The sequence below is a fragment of the Ovis canadensis genome, chromosome 18 (genome assembly GCF_042477335.2).
Source record: "Ovis canadensis isolate MfBH-ARS-UI-01 breed Bighorn chromosome 18, ARS-UI_OviCan_v2, whole genome shotgun sequence".
Taxonomy (NCBI): Eukaryota; Metazoa; Chordata; class Mammalia; order Artiodactyla; family Bovidae; genus Ovis; species Ovis canadensis.
In genome coordinates, this window is record NC_091262.1 from 42,062,367 (window position 1) to 42,086,952 (window position 24,586).

General features: G+C 43.5%; 1 protein-coding gene across 6 annotated transcripts in view; it reads right to left on the bottom strand.

Moving 5' to 3' along the window:
- Window positions 1-24,586, bottom strand: part of TJP1 (tight junction protein 1) — a 113,263-nt gene that overhangs the window by 11,638 nt on the left and 77,039 nt on the right. For 3 of the 6 annotated variants that reach the window (XM_069559610.1, XM_069559608.1, XM_069559607.1), the window contains exons 9-23: window positions 19,032-19,171; window positions 18,007-18,112; window positions 15,148-15,298; window positions 13,024-13,132; window positions 11,636-11,855; window positions 11,223-11,407; window positions 11,032-11,127; window positions 8,516-8,598; window positions 7,599-7,809; window positions 7,195-7,295; window positions 3,842-4,192; window positions 3,276-3,515; window positions 1,831-2,685; window positions 1,637-1,734; window positions 158-385 (exon numbers count right to left, since the gene is read on the bottom strand). In XM_069559610.1, the coding sequence (XP_069415711.1) occupies window positions 158-385; window positions 1,637-1,734; window positions 1,831-2,685; window positions 3,276-3,515; window positions 3,842-4,192; window positions 7,195-7,295; window positions 7,599-7,809; window positions 8,516-8,598; window positions 11,032-11,127; window positions 11,223-11,407; window positions 11,636-11,855; window positions 13,024-13,132; window positions 15,148-15,298; window positions 18,007-18,112; window positions 19,032-19,171 (3,174 nt within the window). The remainder of the gene's footprint in view (window positions 1-157; window positions 386-1,636; window positions 1,735-1,830; window positions 2,686-3,275; window positions 3,516-3,841; window positions 4,193-7,194; window positions 7,296-7,598; window positions 7,810-8,515; window positions 8,599-11,031; window positions 11,128-11,222; window positions 11,408-11,635; window positions 11,856-13,023; window positions 13,133-15,147; window positions 15,299-18,006; window positions 18,113-19,031; window positions 19,172-24,586) is intronic. The other 3 variants (XM_069559613.1, XM_069559612.1, XM_069559611.1) reach the window with 1 other exon arrangement.

A 24,586-nucleotide genomic window follows, 5' to 3' on the forward strand; every position in this document is an offset into this window, starting at 1 on the left:
TGAACTGCTTAACACCCACAGAAATCAAGTAAGTATGACACAGCTAACATTTCCCTTCAGAACACACTGAACTTTGTGTGGCTGACTCCATTTGATGCAAGTGATCCTTTGTTTCATCTTAACTTTGAAAATTTACATCTAAAATGAAGTGACTCACTTGGAAGAGTAAACGGCAAACTGTGGCTGAGATTGGGGGTGAGCCGGCCTGGTGGGCTCGGAGAGGTGGCTAGCGGGGACGTGGGTGGGGGGCTTGGCCTCAAAGCTTCTCCGATCGAAGTAGGAGAGCTGCTTCCGGTAGTACTCCTCATCCTCCTCGGGGTCATAGTGATTTGCCCGAACGATGTCTTCAGGTGGCTTCACATGAGGCCTCTGTGGTTCAGGGATCCTGACAACAAGTGATAAATGGAACAACATTTGAGACGTTAACTTGGCTAAGAGAACAGAATAGGTATCTCTGACCTTCCACTGACACCCTGACTACTCGTGACCTAGCTGAGCAGGGCAGCCACCAAGGCCGAAACTTGGGCCCTACGTGCACACACATCACACTCAGAGGGCAGCCTTCTCCTAACACAACCCATCTACTGAGCTTGACAACCAGCTGGTTAGAGGCAGAGACAGAAGGGAAGGCAGACAGTGGGGAGCTCCAGCACGGGCACCACCGTCAGAACAACTGCTGAGAATGCAAGACTCTGATGCCAGGATCGATACATGATCCCCAGGTGAGGAAGGAGCTAGACAGTGACGAAAGGCAAAGGAGGTCAACCATCAGCAAAGTGAGGTATTGTTACTTAGGCCCTGCTGGGTAATTCAGAAACTCAGCATCAGAAACAGATACACTAGGCTTCACACCAAGGAGGGCTAAGCTGTCAGTTACGACACACTTACTCCGTGTGCAAGAGCCTATCTGTGAATGATCCCAGCTAAAGGAGACACCGCAGTAGTCTACATTTGCATGGAAGCACTAGGCATCAGGAAAACCAGAGGAAATGAGACAGCAGTTCCTCTTTATTACAAGCACAAATATAAGCCAATGAAACATTAGGCCAGAGAACTGCTCAGACGCAGCCCATCACTCAGCAACAGCAGGGGCAGCCACAGTGAGGAGCATGCACAGCAGGTCCCCGAAGCCTCGTTCCGCCCAGTCATCCTGATGCTGACCGTGCTCCTGACCACGGCAGGCACATGTCACAGGCTACATGCTCACTAACAGATTATGTTTGGGATTCCCAGGGTGCAGTGGTTAGGACTCAAGAGTTCCACTGCAGCGGACATGGACTCTGTCCCTCCTCAGGGAACTAAGATCCCACATGCCGCACAGTACAGACAAAAATTTAAAAAGATGAAGTTTAGTTTACAGCTATCTGTTTTCTTGTCGCTAAAAACTAACAGCCTGTGTGCCAACAGCACTATTAAACTAAAAACATCCTTCCGAAGTTAGGGCTCTAAAATTGTATATTAGCATATGTTAGAAATTTGCTAGAAAATTGTTTTCAGATTTGTTTATGGAAAGGATAACAAAGATGTGCTGCAGAAGATACATGGCAGATTTCAAGTGAAGACCCGCAAATCCCCCCCTCCCCGCCCCTCCCCAGCTGGGGCTTGTTGCCCACCCACAAGGCTGTGGAGCACCCACCTGTGTGCCGCTCTGTCGTGTTCACCGAGCTGACTCGGAGCAGGGGCTTTGGGACCTGGGACAGGAGCACCTGCCGGTTTTGACGTGACTTCTGGGGGCTGCAGAGAAAGAAGATACACATCTTAGGCATGTTGCACACTCATCACTGAATGTGTTCTGGACACAAGGCAGGGAAACAGTGATCAGATCTTTACCTTGAAACTAGTGGAATGGCTCTCATCCTTCCTGTTCTCCATGGAAGCAGACCTCTTGTTCTCAAACATCTTCACTCTGGTGAGCACGGATTGTGGCTTCATGGCTGGGTCTTCCTCCTCCTCGGCTGGAGCTGGGGGTGGAGGCAGGGGTTTGGTGCCTGTGGGCGCGGCTTCGGGCTTGTGCTGGGACGAGGGGCCAAGTGGCGGAGCAGGTGTGGTGCTGTGAAGAGGCTCATAGTGGCCTGGGCCTGCCCGGGAGGGGAAGCCCTGAGCTGGCACCGGCTCGTAACTCCGAGAGTACTGGTCCAAGTACGGCTTGGGCTCAGGGGGCACCTTGGGGCCAGTGGTGGAGTAGGGCTGCGTGTCAGGCCGGTACCTTCCATGCACGTCGTACCCAGGGGCAGGGGCGGGCGGCTCTTCGTGCCGCAAGGTGGAGGTCCTGGGCAGTGGGTCGTAGTGCGCTCGGCCTTCATAGGACAGGGACACCGGCTCCTCAAAACGGGAAAAATACCCCCGTTCTGTTGGCTCCGCGGGAGGCTGACCATCAAGAGGCCGGGGCTGGTAAGGCTGCTTGTCATCGTAGTAGGGCCACTGCTCCTCATAGGTGAGGAGGCGGTCGTCATAGCGCAGACGGGGGTCATAGTTCCGAGCAAACTGCTCCGGGTAGCCAGAGGCATCATATCTGTACGCGGGCTGCTCCAACTCCCTGCCAGCCTGCCGCTCTGTGTACGGAGGCTGCGGCTCATAGCTCAGGCCTTGCTCCTTGTCTGGCCTCTGCCCAGGGTGAGCCGCAGCCGGCTGCTTCAAGACATGGTTCTGTCTCGTCTCCTCAGGGTAGGGGTCCTTCCTGTACACCTGCGTAAACAGCCATGAGTAAGGACACAGGCTGGCTTCAATTCCTAGTCTAGTAAGAGACAGAAATGACATGTTCTACCCTTTATTACCAGGACAGAAAGAGATTAGTGGAGAAAGCAAGTTTAAGTGAAAGCTCAAAATTTATAATGCAAGTAGGGGCTTTTATGTTTCAGCATGTAACAACACTAAATGAAGTTTAGTAGAAAATTAATGCATTCAGCTGTTGATTCCACTTGATTTGGACACTGAAAATGAAAATCATAAAGAAAATTTATGGACATAATAGTTTAGAAAACGTAAAGCAGTTTACAATGGATCTGAACAATATATTAAGAAATTTTGGAAGATTCTAAAGCCAAACATTAAAAACCTATGAAAGTATTAGGTATCAATCCCAATTAAAAGGCCTACTTAAGGAATCAGGCACCACTGGAAGCCATGCAGACTGCAGAACCAGATGACTTGCAGTGATTGAGAACATGGTGTCGAGCCCACAGTAAAAGCAGAGGACACTCGAGGGAAAGCAGACGTGCTCGTGTGGCAGGCTGACGGGGAGCGGCGGGTGAGGGCAGCCCCCGCGGCACAGGTACCTTTGCTGGGCCCACATGCGACGACAGGGACGGCTCTGGACCTCTGAGCTGCACGTGAGCGGCCTCAGTGCCTGGAGCTCGTAAAGAGTCGGCGTGTGGTGAGTCAGAGGAGGGGGGAGCTGGGCTCAGCTCCTCCAGTCTGACATTAGTTAAGTCTACGTGAGGATTAACGGCAGAGGCTGATGGTGCCGGGTTTGTTTCAGGCGAAAGGTAAGGGCCTGGAGATGAGGCTTCTGCTTTCTGTGAAGTGTTTAAAATATTTTAAATATAATGCTTCTGTTCACTGCTAACTCCCCACTTCCATTTATAGTGGTTGATAGACATACATTTTAAGTGTGCTGAGTAAAAAAACTGTGACCTCATGTTCTGAATTTGTAAATTGCAGTATAATGCTGTGTGAGATTCTAAACACACAAAGTTTAGAATTAAGTCCTTGGTATTCTCAAGTTGAAATGAGAGATTAAATCTTAACCTGCGAGAAAGGACACCACATTCTTTAAGTCAGTCACCACATCTAGACTTCGATAAAGTACCTCCACCTGCAGAACATTGATGCTGCTGCTTACCTGTTGAGAGGCTGTTTTAAATCCAGGGGAGTCTATTCTATGGGCTGGCTGTGGCTGCGCTTGTGGTGAGTAGGGAGGATATGCCTGGTGGTCAGGATGCATTCCAGAGGAGTCCTCTCTGACAGGCTCAGAGGACCGGGTAATGGCAGACTCCGGGGGAGTCCCCACCTCATCATTTAGGGTCTCATCTAGTTCTTGATCAGTGTAGGCCCCGCCTTCTGTATCTGTGTCTTCATAGTCAGAAGTGTGTCTACTGTCCGTGCTATACATTGAGTATTCACTACCTGGGGCTGACAGGTAGGACAGGCGATCATCATGCAAATCAAGGTCATCACTTGTAGCACCGTCCGCCTGGGTCAAATAGAAGTAGATTAGAAATTTTATTCAGCAGTTTTGTAAGAGATGGCCTTTAGTTCACAAGGGGACTGAAAAGGATACTTGTCCTCGGAGAAATCACAGCTACGTCTAGAGGCTTGAGGAAAGGTCAAGAAGACTTCACAAGCACACACGCGGACACACAGAGCACCCTCGGATATCTGAAGGGCTTGGATGAGTGAGGTCGGCTGGCCGGCATGACAGCGCTGGCCCCTGATGCCCAGCCCCAGAAGACAGCCAAGGAGCCCTGGCCCTCCTCTGGCTCGTGGAACCTAGTTACCTGCTAGCCTGTCAGCCCAGAGCAGGGTCAAGAGGGGGATGTGGCCAGGCCAAGCTCACAGAAACAGAGACACACCGACTGACAGAACATCGCGCATGAGACTGGCCAGGAGATGAACACCACAGTGCACGCTGAGTGAGAGGCCTTATGCATACAGAAAATCTACGTACGAAGATTACAAGTTGGTGTTTGGCCCTGGAGTTTTTATAGAACACATGGAAAGGCATCAGCTAAGTGCTGGCTGCTCACTAGGAACTGCTGTTAAAACTGTGCACAGATGCAGTCAGTGTCCAGTGGAAGCAGAGGTGGGGCGGGGGGAAGATGCAGAAATGATGCTCTATGCAGGATTAAGAGCTGAGTCGGCTCCAGGCTCCACCGAGTGTCTCCTGAGCCAGTGAGAGAGAACACACAAGTATCTGAGGGAACGGGAACAACAGGCCATCAGTGCGCACTGATGTGACGCTACTGCCTGGACCACACACAACAGCCGCTCCTCCCCTGGAGACCCAGAGGTGGGGTATGGCTCGAGACCCGGAAGATGTGGAACCCAGAATTCTACCAGCACAGACTGATGGACAGACAAGGCCTGAGCCGCCTGAATGGCACTTCCCCCAGTCTTGATCCTGGCTCTGTAGGAGCCTGATCCTGAATGCCTCTTCCAGGTGGGAAAAACCAGCTGTCCCTGACCAGCAGTTTGGAAAGCCACGGGTGATGAGCGGAGTCTCTCCCACTGCAAAAATCCGCCTGCTCTCTCCACTCTAACCTCCACTTGCAGAGCCTGCAGGACTATAACGCAGGGGCCAGTCGGGGCAGTGCTTACAGCCCTAGGGACGAGCAACTCACAACTCTCTGAGCTGCTGCAGGGTCTGAAATGCAGAAGGAGCAAGAACCAAGCGCTTGGAGCCAGAGATGACATATGCCTCCTGTTAAGAAAGCCCCAGGATGACTCTTCTTGGTTCAGTGGGGAACATGTAAGACCATCAGAACTGCAGAGAGGAACTCTTCCTGGAAACCAGGTGGAAGTAGTTAACTCACGGGAGTTCAGTGTGGAAATGAAGAGAATCTATTTAGTTTAAGAATCTCTTAACTAAATAGAATCTCTTAGTTTAAGAACCCATTTGGAAAAAATATACTATAAGTCAAACTTGATTTAAATTATAACACCTTTTCTGATTTAGAGCATCAACCTATTATTCTAATAGTAAATGACTTATGAGACCTATTAATATAGGTCATTTTAATTAATTGTTATTAGCTTTCCTCACACACAAAAATAGCTGGGGAGTTAGACCTTCATTTTAAAATCCAAGCAAAGGAACCACACTGTAATATCAGAGAAATAAAACTAAGATTTGTGGAATAAAAAAACCTCTCAGATAGGTAGGCAAGTATATTTTGTGCGTTTATAAACTAATAGCTTGCTTGCTAACAGTCTAGCTGACAAAGGCTGCTAGCGGAATTGTGTTGTCCTGGATGGTCAGTATGGAGTGGAAGTGATCATACTCACCCAAGGCCACAGAGTCAATAAGTAAGTGAGTGTGTTGTGGGAAGTGCTGCAGTGAGTTGCTCCACCTCTATCTGTCTATCAAGTTCCTGGCTGACACGTCAGTGGTCAGGGGGGTCTCATGATCGCATGTGAGTGGTACTGACACGTGACTATGGGTGAGAGCAGCCAACACCACCTCCAGATGTCAGCGTTAGGACATCTCTTCTCGCAGAGGTGGTGCCTTCCAGGTAGGAAGCAGGGGTCCTGAGCATGCAGCATGCACTGCACTGGCGTCAGGGGCCACAGCCAGGCAGGTAAGGGGGAGCGTGCAGGGGAAAACACAGCAGAAACAAGCCAACCAGGAAACACGGAAACAAAATAGAGACATTCTCAACTTTCCCTAGCAGCGGAAACACACTAACAACGTATTCATCTGAAGGCAAAACACGTTTATAACAAAAGCTTCTTTAATTATGTATTCTTAGAAAAGTATTAACTCCCAACAAAATCAACATCCTGTGCCATTAAGAACTGCTAGAAGCCCAGACAGGCCAACAGCAAAAAGTAGTGCATGCTACTATACAGAACACCAGAATGCAAAGCCAAAAGTCTGGGCTGCGTAACCTGACTTTTCCAGTGTGTCTCAGGGATGTTAGTTAACAGGTACTGATGCAGAAATCCCTCAGGGAGGGACGCAGGGCCACGCTTGCAGCGAGCAGCAGAGCCAAGCCCCTCACTGCAGGCCCTCCGGCCCCCACCATGCGGCTGTGTGTCCATGCTGCCTCAGGGCTGGGTCTAGGGACAGTGGGCCCTGCCCATTCCCTGCCTTTTCCTCTAGACAAGTCCTGGATCTCACATGCAAAGGACAGCACTTTGGGGACCCTCACCAAGCCCACTCAGCCCCTTATTTCCTAGAGGAGGAAGGAAGCCAGGTTCACACTCATTCTTGGTCAGGTGGGTGGAGCTAGAGCTTAGCCATGCTCTTCCACATCATTCTGAGACAGAGAACACCACCGGATGGTAGCTCAGTGGGCAGGAAACTTCCGAATCCTTTACTACCAAAAAGAACTCCATAACCCCACATGCAAATTGTGAAGGCCTAGACACTGAAGCCCCCGATTCCTCTAATACGTTGATCCAAGTAGAAAACGGTGTCTCAAAAGCTTCTCTTATATAAGTTGTCAAATGGGTTAACAATAGGAAACTTCTTACCTTTCCCTCAGAAACCCATACCAACTGGTTCTGTTGTTGTTGGATTGCTTCTTTCAATGCACCATACCAGCCATCATTCATTGAATTTAAGTTAATTGTAGCTGAAAACAGACAACAACAGCATTGTTCTCTGGTTAGAACACTGCCACCAAATAAGAATTCACTCAACACTGCTTAGAGCTTAGCCTCCACCACTGAGTTCTCTTACAGACAGTATCTGAGGACACACCCCTGGAAATGTCTGTTTTGGCACCAAACCATTTCCTTCCATCAACAGCAGCCATTAACACAAGAGCAAGCAAAACAGGCAAAGGTTATATGAGTTTTAATATGTAAATAACATTTTTGCCCACGTATTACTGCACAGAAACTGTAAGATGAAAGAAGGGCTTTAACGTACTCACTTGTAAAAAGATGGTGATTATTTTTACGAAGTTTATGAGACCGCTCATATAACTTCCTGGCACTTTTCCGAGATTCAGGACACAACCTCATCCGCATTGTTTTCACACCCTGCTTTGAGTCCGGGTTCAGGAATACCACGATTGGATACCACTGGGCATAGTTCAGACGGTCGACTGCATTGGGTGTTACATCCAGTAAGGCATGTTTGTCCTAAAGACAGAAGGAGAAAGCAGACACAGGTAACTGAGAACCATCACCTTCAGAAGTCCTACCCGAGACTACGTTCCAACAGGAACAGATGTTTAGCTCCAAATTGTCTCAGGAGCACATCAGGAAAAGGTGTACTCTCAAGTTAATGCTATATATTTTCTAGCCCAATATAAGGCAGAAAGTCTTAACGAGCTCACTTTTATTTTTGCTTACTCACAATGTTTAATTTATAAATTGAGTTGCACAAAGATATTTAAAACCACGTACAGCAGGAAACACATTAAATTTAGAAAGAGTATTCCTTACCATTTCTATATTTTGCCACCTCTCCTGGCAGCTCACTTTTAAGAGGCCCCAATCCTTGCGAGCAGAGAGTGAAAGTTAACTGTGACATTGTAATGGGCCTGACATAACCCTGTGACTAACACACATTCCTATCATCTGAGCACCGAAGGGCAACCTCAAGCGTCCCCCTGTCACAGCCGCAGACTGCCCACACGAGGACGCTGGATCCCTTCCTGTGGGGGTGACAGCTCATCTTCTGAGGCAAGTACTGCTTACCCTCCCTGACACCAGCCGTGACAGTGTCTGGTTTAATTTTCTCACGGTATGCCAGTAACAACTTGAGAAAAACTACGTCCTACTTTCAATTTAGCCAGACTCATCCCACAGCTTACAATGAACAGGTCAACTTCCAGGAACGTACCTGATCTATTATCTGCTTTATTGTGTGGAGGCGAATAATGCCAGAGCTGCGCTGGTCGGTTCCTGCATCCCGAGGTTCACTTTCTAGTCAGGAAGTCCGGAGAGAAACAAAACATCAGATTTCCACTGGTGAGACCAGGCCCTCGACTTCTGGGCACTAACAACACCGTGGGCTCCATCTGCTGGGTGCCAGCAGCAGTCCCGTGTCCCTCCCGACCCACGGTGATAGAACTGGGGCCACATGTCCTCTCTAGGGCTGCCCCGGCTGGGAGCACCTGGCGACATCAGTGCTTCACACCATCAGAAGGTGGGTGGGCACTCACCCACCAGGGGTGATCCCAGGGGTGCCGCCACCCAGCAGCTGAGCAACACTGCATGCAGTGTGCTCACAACACCAAAGTAATACTTCCCAATGAACAACATTTTAATAGGAAGCAGAACTTCAGCATAAATTGTCTACTGGTCAAGAGAAATTGCCAAAACGGCAATTCTCTCAATTGAAAATCAGCTTTAAAAAACTAGTATCGATGAACTTGCTTCCGTTTAAGTCAACAAAGTAAAATTATATGTTTGGTCCAAATATTTAAGTTTAAAGTGATGTGAGTTTTTTAAGATGCATGTTTTCAAAAATGTTCCAGCTATTTTAAGGCAGAGACGTAGAAGTGCGGAGGTCAGGCTGAGTAATAAGGGGGACAAGGCTCTCACAAGACAGAGGACTAGCTTCCGGTCCACTGGACACAGGCAATGACGGGGAGACCACCTGGGAATTCTGGCTGGAGAAAATGCTACCAGTTTCTAAATTCAAAGACTCTCATTCGATTCAAAGAGGGTATATAATAACTAAGTGATCTGAACCCCTTTTGTTAAGATCCTGGTTGTAGAATAAACCCAATTAAAGTAACCATTAATTAGTCCTTAAGACAGAACTTTGTAGGTCTTCACACTTGTTCTTCCTAAATTTAAAAAGACAAGCTTGGTTATGGGTGGTATCTATAACCACCAACTTCTTTAGGCAAAGTGCTATCTATAAGCACAACCAAAAAAATATCTCTTCTGAAAAGACTTAACAAACTGAGTGGAGAATCAGAAGTGAATATTTTCTAAATTGCTCAAATTTTACTATCATTTGTCTGCATCTTCTGAGTTTCAGGACACACGTCTTCATTCAGCTTCACCAGCAAGCAAATGAAAAGTAATGTATACAACACAAATACAAAGGCAACACCCTGCTTATGTAAACCAGCCCCTGGAGCTCATGGCACCACAGGGGCAGTCAGAGCACTACAGCAGCAGCAGGGAGCCCACCCGTCTCCAGGAATTCTAATGAACCCAGCACACACACACACACACACACACACACACACACACACACACAGAGCTATGTACCTTGTCCCCCTTATTACTCAGCCTGACCTCCGCACTTCTACGTCTCTGCCTTAAAATAGCTGGAACATTTTTGAAAACATGCATCTTAAAAAACTCACATCACTTTAAACTTAAATATTTGGACCAAACATATAATTTTACTTTGTTGACTTAAACGGAAGCAAGTTTAAGTTACACCCAGCAAACAAACTGCACAGATTTATGCACCCTCTGTATTAGTAAAATATAAGTTTGAAACAAACTATAAAAACAAAGGCTAATCAAACCACAGAATTTTATAGAATAGATAATAAAATGAAAACATGAGTTACCCACTAAGAAGGAAAATGGAATATACACTTTTCTAAACAGTATGAAACCTCATAAAAGTATGAAGGGTGGGGAGGGTGGAGGAAAATACAACAAGGTAAAAATTGAGGGTGATGATGAATATGTCAAAACTAATTTTCTAATTTTTTCCAAATACAAAATGGTGTATTTCTAATTAGAAAAAAATGTTTTTAAAGTTTTTACATGTAAATTAAAGCAGGCCTAAGGGGTCGTATCTAAGTCTGTGGATTTAAACTACCATGGTGGTTAAAATAAGGAAACTGGAAGAATCTGCAAGCAAACCCTGTAAGGCATTTAGAGCACTGCTTCCTCAGCATCTGAACGTGCTATCTACACGTAACCCCAAAACACTGTAAATGCCTGCAGTGACCAACAGCATAACCATGCTGCTGTTACCTTCTGACATTGATATCTGAGTTCTCTATTTGCTTAATGACTGAAAAAGCTGGGCTGGAGCCAGAAAGAGCTGGGTTCAGAGCCGAGTGAGTGACTTAACTGGTAGTCCTTGTGACGCCCCAACTGGCGGTACACCCAGCTTGCCTCGCTCAGGGTGAACATTCAACAACTGCCCTGGGATACTGTCAGGATTAAATGTGACTGTGGGCTGGGGGACAGGGACCTGGCAGAGTAAGGACACCATCCCTCAGGTTTCCCTCCAATTAAACACGTGGGGTCAGCGGCAAATTTTCACTTACAAAAGTGTTACTTCTATTAGGTGAATGGGTCAGATCTACCTTTAGAGGAGTAACTAGTAAAGAAGCACCCTCAACCCCACTGAAAGTCTGCATCGAGATCACTTACTTGCGATCTGGTAAATATCTGGCTCCTCTCTTGCCAGCTTCTCCCTGGCAACATCAGCTATTGGTCCAAAGATGGTTACAGGCCTCAGGAATCCAGCTGAGAAGATTCAGATAAAAAGAAGCACAGTTTATGCTTTATCTGTCTTAGGCAAACCGACATTAATATAGGCTGGTTGGCAGGAAACAGACTACCTTCTCGAAGAACCACCCTCTCATACGCCGGGAACTTGGTCTGGACTGGCTGGGCCGAAAGGTCTTCTCGGCTCTTGCGCAGGTTTCTCTTGGAGCTGCGCAGGCCACGGAACCTCCAGAAGTCGGCGCGGTCTCCCCCTGCTGTCTTAGGAAGTGTATACTGCACACTGGCTAACTGCTCAGCTCTACACAGGAGAATACAGAACAAAATGCACCAAGACTTGTGGTAGAACACAATGTCAAAACCCTGGACAGAACTTCACATGGACTGTAAACCTTAATGCTTACATTAAAGGAGTTTATAAAGCTAGGTCAGTCTTAGACATGGTGAGTACAGTGAAGACTCCCCGTGGGGCTGAAACCTTTTCCTCATTCCCTAACCTGCTCTGTGAGACACAGCGGAGCGCTCATACCTGTTCTTGTTTGGAATGATGCCACGTTCCACTTCCTTATGGTTTTTGCCAATCCGAATGGCGAGCCAGGAGCCCAGCTTCCCATTGTACAGAGTGTCCACAACACGGAACACCTCTCCTTTGTTAAAACTGAGTCCATAGGGAGATTCCTTCTCATATTCAAAATGGGTTCTAATATAGAAAGAATCACCCACATCGGATTCTACAATGCGACGATAAACTAAATGGAAATGAAATATAATCAATAATGAGTGGAGAAAGAAATTAATATGAATAGAATACATTAGGTGAAGATTCTATTGATAACGTTAGCAATGACAAAAACAACTGTATCCAACTAACAGCAGCTCCTTCCTAAATATTCTGTCTCTTGGGCATCACCGTGAGCTCATGGCACGGGTGACCCTCGGCAACCCCCTCCTGGATGAGGAAACTGCTGCAGACACCCAGCAGGCAACTTGTCCAGAGCCACACGTGCTTCCTGCTTCAGTCACCTAACAGTCCCGCCTCAGCCCTGCACAGACGCTCCCGCTAACTATGGCTCTCAAATGAGGGCAACCCGGTCCCCGTCAGGTGAGAGGGCTGGCACGCATGGAGACATTTCTGATAGCAGCAACCATGTGCTGGAAGAAGGTGTGTGTACAGACACCTAGTGAGCAGAGGGAGGACACCTCAAACAGCCTCAAGTGTTGATACACGGGACGGCCTTCACCACATTACTTGGTTCAAAACATCAACAGTGCCAAGCATGAGAGACCTTGTCTGTTCTAAATGAAAAGTGCATCTTCTTAATCACAGAAAATTAGTCGTTCTCTCGAAACTAACGCCAACAAACATCAGAGCATATTGCTTAGAAAACATCAATACAAAATTGAGAAGCTGCCCATGTACAGTTCTTTGTGGAAGAGTATACAATTTTCCCACAGATGGCACTCTAGCTTAAGCTGAAGCCCAGGGACTCTGGCTGGCCCATTACTGTGCTGTGCTCACAAGCACAGCGTTGAGACTGTGATGCTGTTTAGTCACTCAATCGTGTCTGACTCTCTGCGACCACATGGACTGTAGACCACCAGGCTCCTCCGTCCATGGGATTCTCCAGGCGACAATACTGGAGGGGGTGGCCATTTCCTCCTCCAGGCCCAGTGATCTTCCCGACCCAGTGATCGAAGCTGCATCTCCCAAACTGCCAGAATTCTTTACTACTGACCCACCATGGAGGCCCCACAGTGTAAAGGCTGTGTGCTCCTAAATGACAAAATCCGTGGCATTAACAAAGTCATTTATCACTCAGCTTTGAGTGATTTATTAAAAACATTAACATTAAAATTCCTTTTTAAGTAGTCCAGCACCTCCAGGTTTATTTTCTCACCTTCCTGAGAGTAACTTACCATCCTTCTTCTTCTGAGCCAATATGGTCACTTCTTCTCCTTTCGGGAGGTCAAGCAGGAAGAGGACAGCTTCTTCTCTTATGATATTTGTGAAGTCTACATTGTTTACCTGTTAAAACAACGTTTCACAAATTACTATTGGCCATATTTTAAGACGATAAAAACATTTAACTGCACAGGAAACAAGTATTTCTAGAGTTTATCTACTCTAGAAATATCACATCTCCAAAAGTGAAAATATTTATTTTTGGAGAAAAGACCCTAGTTTGTAACAAGCAGAAACCAAGTAAATAAAGTGAGTTAAAGTATAAACTCATTTAAACAGTGACAATGCCACACAATGTTAGAGATTATACACTGCAAATTCCAACCAGTTTCGACCAAGAAAGCCAACATCTACTTCCAATGACTCATTATTATAAAATCTCATGATTTAAACTTTGAAATTAAAGTCCAGACTGTGTAACAGAGCCCGACTTCTTAGGACTCTGAGAAGCAATCAGAAGGAAACGCGTGTGCGCTATGCTACCTCAGTGAGAGCATGTGTACACCACGGGCTCAGAGTCTGCCAGGCCAGGGCTCACTCGTATCAGACACCCCTGAGGACCTAACGTAAATGTCATGTGACTGTGTGCAGGGTAACAGGGAGACTTCCTTCTATTCATCTTCTGGAAATTTTCCACGTTAAGAGAAAATGTTTCAATAGGCAGTACCTTAATGATACAAAACAAAAATAAATAATGAGAAAATATTTTTAAATGACACATGATTACTTCAAACAGCATATGGAGAGGGTAAGAGAATAGGTCTACTTAATTATCAATGTTGTATCTGAGAAAATAGAAACATTGTCAATACAACATCAAGTGGAAATCAGCCAGGCTGAGCCAATGAATGCCCTGACCTCCTTCCATGCGAGTATGAAGGGGAAGGGGGACCGGGGGGCCGCCACAGCCTGAGGGAGCTCACCCCACGCTCGGAGGACGGTTTCTGACTGCGAGCTGCTGCCTCAAGTGACCAAACCCAGCATGGAGACAGGGAAGCAACAGTAAAGAAGGGGTTGCTGAACATGCGCCAGGTTTTCAGATGAATGATTATAAGAAGGTGGTGGGAAAAGAACTCAAACATTTATCCAGTAGGAGGGCCAGAATGACAGCATTATGGACTCCAAAGAAGAAAGTAATTACTTAAGGTTAAAACAGGAGTAAGAAATACAGAAAAACGAGGGCTGAAGATGCCATCGGGTTGGTGGTGCCTCATGGAAACCCACCCTGAGCCGTGGCGAAGGTGGCAGGCAGGCCGCACGGCCTCATGACACAAGCAGGCAGGGAAGGGCGCCACCTTATCTGCAAGTGCAACAGCCGGAGGAGAAAGACAACAGAAGGCAGAAGAGGAACCAACAGGCAGGGAAAGAGAGTTCAGAACAGAGCAGTCAGACTCTGGGGCAGGAGGAAGGAAAAAGAGAGCAGAGCAGAGGTGAGGCGGGAACTCCCACTTGAGAGCTGGTCCTCCGACTAGAATGGGATGCAGTACATCCAGCAGGAGGTTTGGATATTTTAAAAAGAGAGGAGATGAATAAAGATGGTACTATGTTACTAGGTAACATTGCTTATGGAAAAGAAACAAAAACACAAAGAGCCCACTGGCACACTGCATCTAAACTGGGCTTTCCTAGACTCTCATCCTTGTGGATGTGAAACTTCAGAACAAGAGCGGCTTACACATGTACCCAGTGGACACCTGTCTTGGCACACCTGAGCCATCACTGGGTAAAGGGGGGCCACAGGCTGCATACCTGTGCTGCCCTGCTGGCAGGCTGGGGCCCACAGCAGAGTCCAGCCAGCAGGAATGCTCAGCTGAACTGCAGATAACTGGGAGACACTGTGAGCTCCAAGACTTGGTTTTTCCACATTCTACAGATATGAGTGATTAAAATGAAACCAAAGCCACATACTGTGCAGACACACCTAACATAGACGTGAGCAGAGGCAGGAAGGGGAGACCTGATGGAGCCCCACGTTCTTTCACACAGATTACAAGCTCATCATAACAGATCTGCTATGTCTGAGGCCTTGCTCTGGAGACCTAAGTATCTGAAGCCATGTGAGTTGATCATGGACATACCCTGAGGATCTGGTCGCCCTCCTCCAAGCCTTCTTTGGCAGCAGGGCTGTCTTCGAGAACACCAGCTACAAAGATGCCAACATCGTTTCCACCAGCTAGCCGAAGACCCACACTATCTCCTTTCCTGAATTTTACTAACTTCATGCTGGGCCTGTTAAAACAAGTATTTCATTTGAATGAGTTAAGCTTAAACAGTTACAGCAAACTGCTATAATGAAAACCATATTTAGAATAAAACAAAGGACCATCATATCTGAAATTTCCCCCACACCACTAATTTACTTAATAAAATTTAGCATTAGAACTCAAAATCAGATTTAATAGCACTTTAATTCTAATTAACAAAAATAAGTTCTGAAATATCCAAATGTAATATGTTAGTACTGTTTTACATAATAACTGTAAAATTACTCCATGAAAACATGTTTTCCCAACTCTTGACTCTTTGATATATATATATTAACAATGGCTAAAAACTGTTCCATTTTTCCCATCCCAGTTCATATCATATCATCTCTACCGAATAACTGAGAAGTCCTACTGTACAAAGGTAGAAACTAAAGTGTATACTGACAAATTTCCCTAATACCAGGAGTCAAAATCAAGCTCTAGGCACTGCGCCTGACAGACAGTGCTTTTCAAGCTCCACAGCCAGGGGCTCTTGCAGTAGCTCACACAGATTACTTGCTCTGAGGCCCCTTTGAACTTTAAACCAAAATGCTCACCACCCACCCTTTCTGGATGAGCCCATGTTAATCTCTTCATGCTGGAAAGAATGGAGCAGAACTAATGAAGACACATTAATTCCTCTACTATCAGTGCAGGGTCAAAACTCCTGACACTCCTGAAACAAATACTAAGAATGCCACAGAAGAATGGCTACTAGTAACTACAGATTACCCTTTTGGGTAATTAATAACAAATTACGTACATAGTTACCAATTACCCTTCTAGGTTTCCATAGCCATCCCACATTCGGAGATAAGAAGACACAAGTCTTTTACACCTATCTGGACATGAAATGTAGAAAAGTTCTTTTAAAGTAACAGTGAACAAATAAGTTGAAGTTAGTAGTAACTAAAAACACACATCAACCAATGAATGAATGAGCTGAGGAGACAGAGACTGATGCCTACTTCTTTAAACCAACTAAAGACTACCTTGGCTTTTAGGACTTGATCTGCTTTCTTCACATGAGCTAACCATGAACTGGGCAGAAACCTGAGAGCATGTAGATCAGACAAGGTCACTTACTGCTGGGGCTGGTGGCACAGGAGGTGTCCCGAATCTAAGGATCATGGACGGTGAGCCCCTTGCTTGTGGTGGAATCTACTTTTCCACCTGCATCAAGAGCCTCCTCTCCCAAAGTCAACTATCCAGAGAGCTCTTTAAGCACCCCCTTAAAGTCCATAAGATTCCGGGGCCCTACGTCCTCTCTAAACACTGACCAACCTAGAGCACCTCAAAAGGTAACAACCGTGGACTTCAGTTTGCATCCTTCAGGAAGACCTGGCTTTTAAAAACCACCATTCGAGAACAGCTCCAGGCTCCATCTCAGGGTCACGTGACTGAGTCGGGGTCCTTTATTCTTGGCCCTCTGTTGTACTGACCGCACACAGCAGCAGAAGCCTCTGCCTCAAACACATCCACAGAGTGTGAGTGAACAACCCCAAATACAAATCCTGACCACTCCTCAGTTCTCTCCTTATCTGTCCTTGAGGGCTCCTCTGGCAAACAAGTCTCTGGAATCTAACAAAGTTTTGGTAAACCTTAAAGAATCAGGAAAGTGCTCAGGCAAGTCTTAAGAAAGGAAAACCAAGAAGATAATTCCTTTCCAATTTATAAAATTTTGAATTATCAGTTACCTTAATATTAAAATGTGTAATTTTAAACTTGTGACACTCCCACCTATTTTAAGACCATGCTGGGTCTTAGGGTAATAACCCAATTTCCTTCAGCACAGAGAACAGATGAGAGCAGGGGTCTAGATCTAACTTACTTTAGGAGATTTGGTAATTTTCTATTATTCACATCCTGTCACCTCTCTTTTATCAGAGAGGCATCAAAAAACCTAGATGATCACGACTGTTTGAAATCTGGATATAAAATCTACATCTCAGCCTCAGTATATAAGATACAATGTAATGAAATGTTTGGAAATCAAACACTGACTTCTGAGATGCTGACTGATCTAGAGCAGGTTCTCAGTCAGGGTGATCCTGCATCCGGGTGCATCCGGCGACACCTGCGGGTGTTTTTAGTTGTCACAACCAGGGTGTGTGTGTGTGCACGTGCATACTACTGACCACTGCTGGCTAGGGATGCTGCTCAGCACCCACAGTGTATAGGACACTCACATGATAAACAGTTATCTGGCCTCACTCAAGGTGTTGAGATGGAGAAATGCTGTCGTTTTTTTTTAAAGCTGGGGATTGAGAATGCCTGTGAAAATTCTCATGTTTAACTAGAAAGTTTTCTTCTTTTTGGTCATACTGCATAGCATGTGTGAGCTTTGCTAACCAGGGGTTAAATTCATGCTCCTTGAATTGGGAGTGCAGACTCTTAACCAATGGACCACTACGTAAGTCCAGAAAACAATTTTCTAATTTCTGATCCAAAAACTAGGTAGAAAATAGTGGTGAGAAAGAATTAAACATCCAAAGAAGTATGTTTTCCTCTAATCTCTGATTCTATCATATAAACAATTTAGAAACTAAACAAACGAAAGTCTAATCAGAGCATTATGCAGCACACACTATGTATCAAAAGCATTTGTAATACAGGTCACAACTGAACACTCACTCTAAACCATGATCAGAAACAGGCAGAGAGAACAACACAAGTTTAAAGCCACATTACCGAAGAATGCCATCTTCATGAGTTGAATTGGGCAGGACACCATCAGATGGACTGACAGGTAAATCCACGTCTGGCTGTCCTACCTGGGCATACACAGGCTTTGGCTCTGAAAGAAGAGAAAATCTAAACTGTGCAGGAAACACTGTGCAAAATGGAATAACAGTGCAAGCACCCACTGCATAACCAAACAATAAGAAGTCTGCAAAATACAGCGAAAATAGAAGTTCAGAGAACCCGATTGGGCACATATATACTACATATGCGTCTATCAGGGTACATTTTATAGTCATATATTCTGACATCTTCATAACATGTATGCACATCACATGACCACCTGTGCTTTCCATAGCTCCAGCTGTTAAAGTCTTAAAAAATCTACTTTTTAGGGAAGAATAACAGAAGAATGTATGAAGAGAGAATCCCTACATTTCTCTGCTGGGACTGTCACTTTCTTAACTATTGTAAAATTCATTTTTAAATATACACATTCCTGCAACTAAGCAAGCAGAGCAGAAAGAGGTTTCGGGAGCAGGACCTGAGGGACAATAGAATCGGAACCTCTAGGCCTTTCAAGCAACCCTGCAGGATCTCAGAACCCTGCAGGTTTTCACATGTGGTCTCGTATCCAGCTCAGCAAGGTACACTTCATAAAGAGTTTCTGAAAACACTGTCCACTGGCAAGATAACTTTTAAAAGTGTCTGAAGTCAATCTAATGTTTCCCTTTAATGAGCAGTGTTTGAAAAACAACCTCACTCGCTGTGAACCACAAATAATTTCTATGTAGAAAACTTGAAAAACATTCAAGAATGCCTACTCATCTAGTGACCTCCTATCCACATAGAAAATGCTGTAATTACAGAAAAATTCCACGGGTAGTTACCTACATGGGTAGTAGGTAACAGCAATAGCTGCAGTAGTAAAAACTGCATCTTTGTATCTCCTGTAAATATAATTCTGTAAATTGTACAACAGTTTAGTGTGACTGAACGTTTTCTGCACTTCGTATTTCATAGGCGAGGCTTACCTGGAAGATTCGGTGCTTGCTTCTCATTTCGCTCAACTACAACTTCTTCCACTGTTTTAGGTGTGTGATCATCTGCATGCTTTACTGGAGTTGAGACAGCCCCAGGTTTAGAAATTCTCTCTTCTTCTCTGCTCCGGAGACTGTACATCAATAAAACAGAAAGTTATGAGCACACCGTGAAAATCATTTGTAAAGAGTACAAGAACAGCCAAGACAATGTCAAGAAAGGATGACAAAGGACTTGCTCTAAAAGATATCAAAATACTGTAAAAAACTCATTAATTAAAACTAGAGTAGCACTGCCACAGATCCACGTAGAAAAACAGAAAATGGAGAGCTACTTCTGCAGGACCAAAGTTTATCATGGAAGAGCAGGCCAAAGCTGCTGGAACAGAACAGTGTGTAATAAGCAGTGTCAGAACTGTTCACTAATCTAGAAACCCTAGCTGACTACATGTATCAGTGACATAAATCAACTTCAGATAAAGTCCTAAACATAAAATTCATTAAAAATGTTTATATTACCAAAAATACTTTTGAAGTAAGTCTCAATTAACAAAAGCCATAATATATCAAGTAAATACATAAAAAGCTTTAAAAGATATGAAAATAATTGGAAAAAATGTCATATGTAGAACCAAATGAATTTTAAGTCTGAACAACTGAATATTAGCAATCTGACCAAACAAAATGTAACAGAAGTTCGATTTAAAACTACACATTGATCCAACAATACATATAATAAGGATTTGATATTTAGACTATATAAGAACTACACATCAGTTTAAGAGAGACAATTGAGGAAAAAAGACCACTAGGAAGAGGAAATTCACCAATAAAGAGTGAATAAACACAGACAATAAATAAAAAATATTCAACCTCACTAGTAACGAGGAAAATGCAAATATAGAAAACTAGAGCTCTTACTACTCACGAGAGTTCTCCAATCACATCAAGCTGTAAGAACAACATGGAGATACAGACATTTGGGAAAGGACAGTAGAAGAAAGTGTGCTGCTGCTGCTGCTGCTAAGTGGCTTCAGTCGTGTCCGACTCTGTGCGACCCCAGAGACGGCAGCCCACCAGGCTCCCCCGTCCCTGGGATTCTCCAGGCAAGAACACTGGAGTGGATTGCCATTTGTAAACACAAAAAAAGAGTGTACAGCTACTTGAGCAAAAACTAGGAGTTATTTATCAAAAAAAAAAAATGCACATACACAAAAACCTGGAATCCTACCCTTAGATTTATCCTGAAGAAACACACATATTCATGTCCAAGAAGATTTTATAAGAATATTTACTCTGATAGCAGCTCAACTAGCAATAAACAAAACTCAGTGCCCACCAACAGTTCCCCCAGAAAAATACCAACTATAAAAAGTGAACTTTATAAATATATATATATATAAAGACCAATACATATGCTTCACATAAAAAGATAAATCAAGATCTACCATTTAATGTATTGGTAGATTTTATGGCTGAGTTCTCCCAACTCTGAAAAACCCAATAATATTTTTCTTCAATCATCCTAGACTGCAGAAAAATATAGAAAGCTCCCTAACTCTCTTTGTAAAGACTTTTTATTGTAGAAAATCCCATACATACATACAGAGAACAGTATAATAAAAATGTCATGTACCTATCTTTATTTAGTATTTTTCAACTTTCTGGTGATTAGCAATTCAACCTTAGGCTAACAGAAGCTTAACACCCAAATCTTGACAATTAACAGTACCAAATGAGAAGACAAAAATATTTTAAAAGATAAATGGAGGGAAAAAAATCCAAATAAAATACTAAGGGAAAATAACACTCTATTAGAGGATTATTATACTGATACAGTGGTCACAGCAGGGCTGTTTCAAGAGTGCAAGACTAGTTCAGCATTAGAAGTCTACCACATAATTCTATTCAAACATTACAGAAAAAGTTAATACTGGTCAAATGAGCATGTGAAAACAATTAACAGCCATTCATAATAAAAGTCACAAATAAAGCAAAGATCAGGCAGCATAATAATGAAATTATTTTCCAAAACCAAGAGCTATTATCACATTATGTAGTGAAACACTGAATCTATTTGCTCTAAAATCAGTAATAGCACAGTGACACCTGCCAACATTACTGTTATTTATCACTATCTGATGACTCGGATGACAGAATCATGCAATAAAGTGCCCGGAAATACTGGCAGAACACTTTAGTGAGTATAAAAGAATATTAAAAATTATTTGAATTGAAGTAACTTTAATTACACTGAGAATTAAATATCCTCAACAATCAGATGGAAATGAAAGGGTAAAAATATCTCTACAACAATAGTGTTAAAAATTATAAATCTATACAAACCTAGACTAGGAGAGATCTCCCTAAAAAGCAAGATAAAAATTCAAAAGCCATGAAAAAACAACACCCCAGAAAAATGAGCAACAGAAATGAACCAGAAATATACTAAAGAAGAAATTCAACATGGATAATATCACAAAAAGATAGTCAAGTTACTAGTCAGGGAAATCAACTGATAATAAGTTACCATTCTGCAGCCATCAGATTGGTACACATGGAACTCTGAGAAACAAATGAAAGCACTGCCACTTATGTATCACTGAATCACTTTCCTACACACTTGAAACTAACATTGTAAATTAAATATACTTCAATTTTACAAGCAAGATAAAAATGTAAACACTACTTTTGGAAAGTAATGTGGCACTAAGCATGAAAAATTTTAAATGCCAACACATGCTTTAAGTATTTTAACAATTAAAAAAGCCAATATATGAACCCATGGACAAAAATGAAAAAGACCTAGAAACAGACTTTCCATAATATGGAAAATTTCTGATCAAATGAAAAAGCTAAAAGGATGCTTACCTTGTGTTATGTGAAATAAGCTAACAGGTGGGGAATAACGTGTAGAGCCTGATATTTTAAAATTCTTTTAAGACACACAGAAACTCTATATATGATGCAAAACATCGACACGCGTACAGAGAAAAGCTTACTTCAAGTCTGAGATCCAGATGCAGTGGAGTTGGTAGCTGTGGCCTGTGCCACTTGTTCTAATGAGCATACAATGCTTTCATAACTGAAGATAAAAAACTAAAATCTTAAACTTACAATGAAACAGTGTTGTAACGAGAGATATGAAAATAGCCCCAAAACAAAATGTGAAGAGCAAATACAGAATACATGTGGTGAGACACCACTGAGGTATTAAAGACCACTTTTTCCCACAGGTGTGCATGCGTGCACAAGTGTGCACACACACACACCCCATGTGCAGAATTAGCAGACAGATGGGGGTGACAGCGGTTCACAAAACAGGATGCAGATACAAGAGCAGCCCAGAGAAACCTTAAATTTATCTTGACTGTTTCAATTTGACAGTAAAGAATCTGCCTGCAATGCAGCAGACATAGGAGACATGGGTTCAGTCCCTGGGTGGGGAAGATGCCCTGGAGGAGGAGGCATGGCGGTATTCTTGCCTGGAAATCTCATGGACAGAGGGACTGGTGGGCTACAGTCCGTAAGATCACATCTTCTTATAAAAGACTGAAAAGTTTTTAAGTATTTTAAAATAATGATTATTTAAAGATGAAATTAAGTCTAACTTTAAAGAATTTAATTCCACAGTGCATATTATTAGCAGTCCCTTACCAGGAAAAAAATTTCTTCCTGATGTCCTCCTGAAAGAATAAAACATACACTTTTTTATACGAAAAGTTTTCAGAGTTCTATTTTTAAGTTAGTTTAACTACTCTGGGGAGAGTGTATTCCAGTTTTAAGTAATATATATTAAAAGAGCTGCATGTAAGTAAAACAGTCTTTTAGTAAAATACACACACACATACACACACAAGTATGCCAAGATATTTTCTTGCTCAAACCAGAATGAACTACTTTTAAATCATAAAAGGTTAAACTTTTTTGCCATTGTTTATGTAATAATGGGGTGGGCTTCCTTGGTGGCTCAGATGGTAAAGAATGTGCCCGCAATATGGGAAACCCAGGTTCAGTCCCTCGATTGGGAAGATCCCATGGAGAAGGCAATGACTACTCACTCCACTGAATTACTCACTATTCTTGCCTGGAGAACTCTATGAACAGAGGAGCCTGGTGGGCTACAGTTCATGGGGTTGCAAAGATGCAGACAGGGCTGAGGAACTGACACTATGTATTCATATCTCACATATAATTAGTCTAAGTATAATTAAATACAATTAAGCTATCTGCAAACTGTTCTAGGTGATTCATAATAAAAAGGGCAATACAAAATAGTAAATTCTTCCTGCATTCTTTGCTCTAAAAATACAAATGTATGTATGAACATTTTGAAGAGATCAAGGTTAAAGAACTACATAATTTTAACAGTTCTACAGAATTCTGTTGCTTTGCAACTGGCTTAAAACTATCCTGTTTAATCGAGATCACCTTTCTGGACTTTCCTGGTGGTCTAGTGGTTAAGAATCTGCCTACCAATGCAGGGTTTGATCCTTGGTCTGGGACGATCCCACGTGCCACAGGGCAAACAAGCCCTGTGCCACAACTACTGAAGCCTGCGCTCCACAGCCAGAGGAAGCTGCATCGAGAAGCCCGTGCACCATGGCCAGAGAGCAGCTCCCGCTCTCTCTGACCAGAGAAAGCTCACAGGCACCAACAGGTTTTTTTTAAGTTGTAAGTTTAAAAAACAATTTCCAATTCCAACTGATTTTCTTCCTCTCCTGTAACTGAAAAAAAAAAAAAAAACTTCCTGAATCTATAACGTGACTAAGTAACACTGATGATAACTAAGAATCAAAGATAATATTTTAACGTGACCATGCTCCCCAATGGTAACCAGGCCTTGTAATAGGGCTCCTGCTCCATACAGCACACAAAAATCCCACAAATATTTCATTTTCGGCTAATTTTCATTCTTTTCTGACTACCACCTTTCATTAACGTAATTACTACACCTTAACACTGCAGATCAGTGGAACTCACATCATTCTATTAAACTGGTCACATGATCAGTATTTTAAAAAATCATTATTCTTTTTAGTGCATTTCCATTATCTACCAAAAGGTGGAGGCATTATTCAATACATATAGATCTAGAGCCATGCTGTTAACAGAATCATGAAGAAAGTCATTTATGTAGCTTGAAATTTTCTAAAACTCATATTAAATAAATGAGGTAAAATCAAATAACACATTTTAACTCAATATACTTAAATATTAATCATAAAGTAATCATAATCAATTACAATAAATCAGTAAGTAATCATAAATTAGGAGCTTCCCTGGTGGCTCAGATGGTAAAGAGTCTGCCTGCAATGCGGAAGACCCAGGTTCAATCCCTGGGTTGTGAAGATCTCCTGGAGAAGGAAATGGCGACCCACTCCAGTATTCCTGCCTGGAGAATCCCAGGGATGGAGGAGCCTGATAGGTTACAGTCCATGGGGTCGCAAAGAGTCGGACATGACTGAGCGACTACACTTCACTTCACACATTGTTTTTTGGTGTACTCAGCCATCAAACTCTGGTGTGTATTTCCAAGTGTTAGCTGC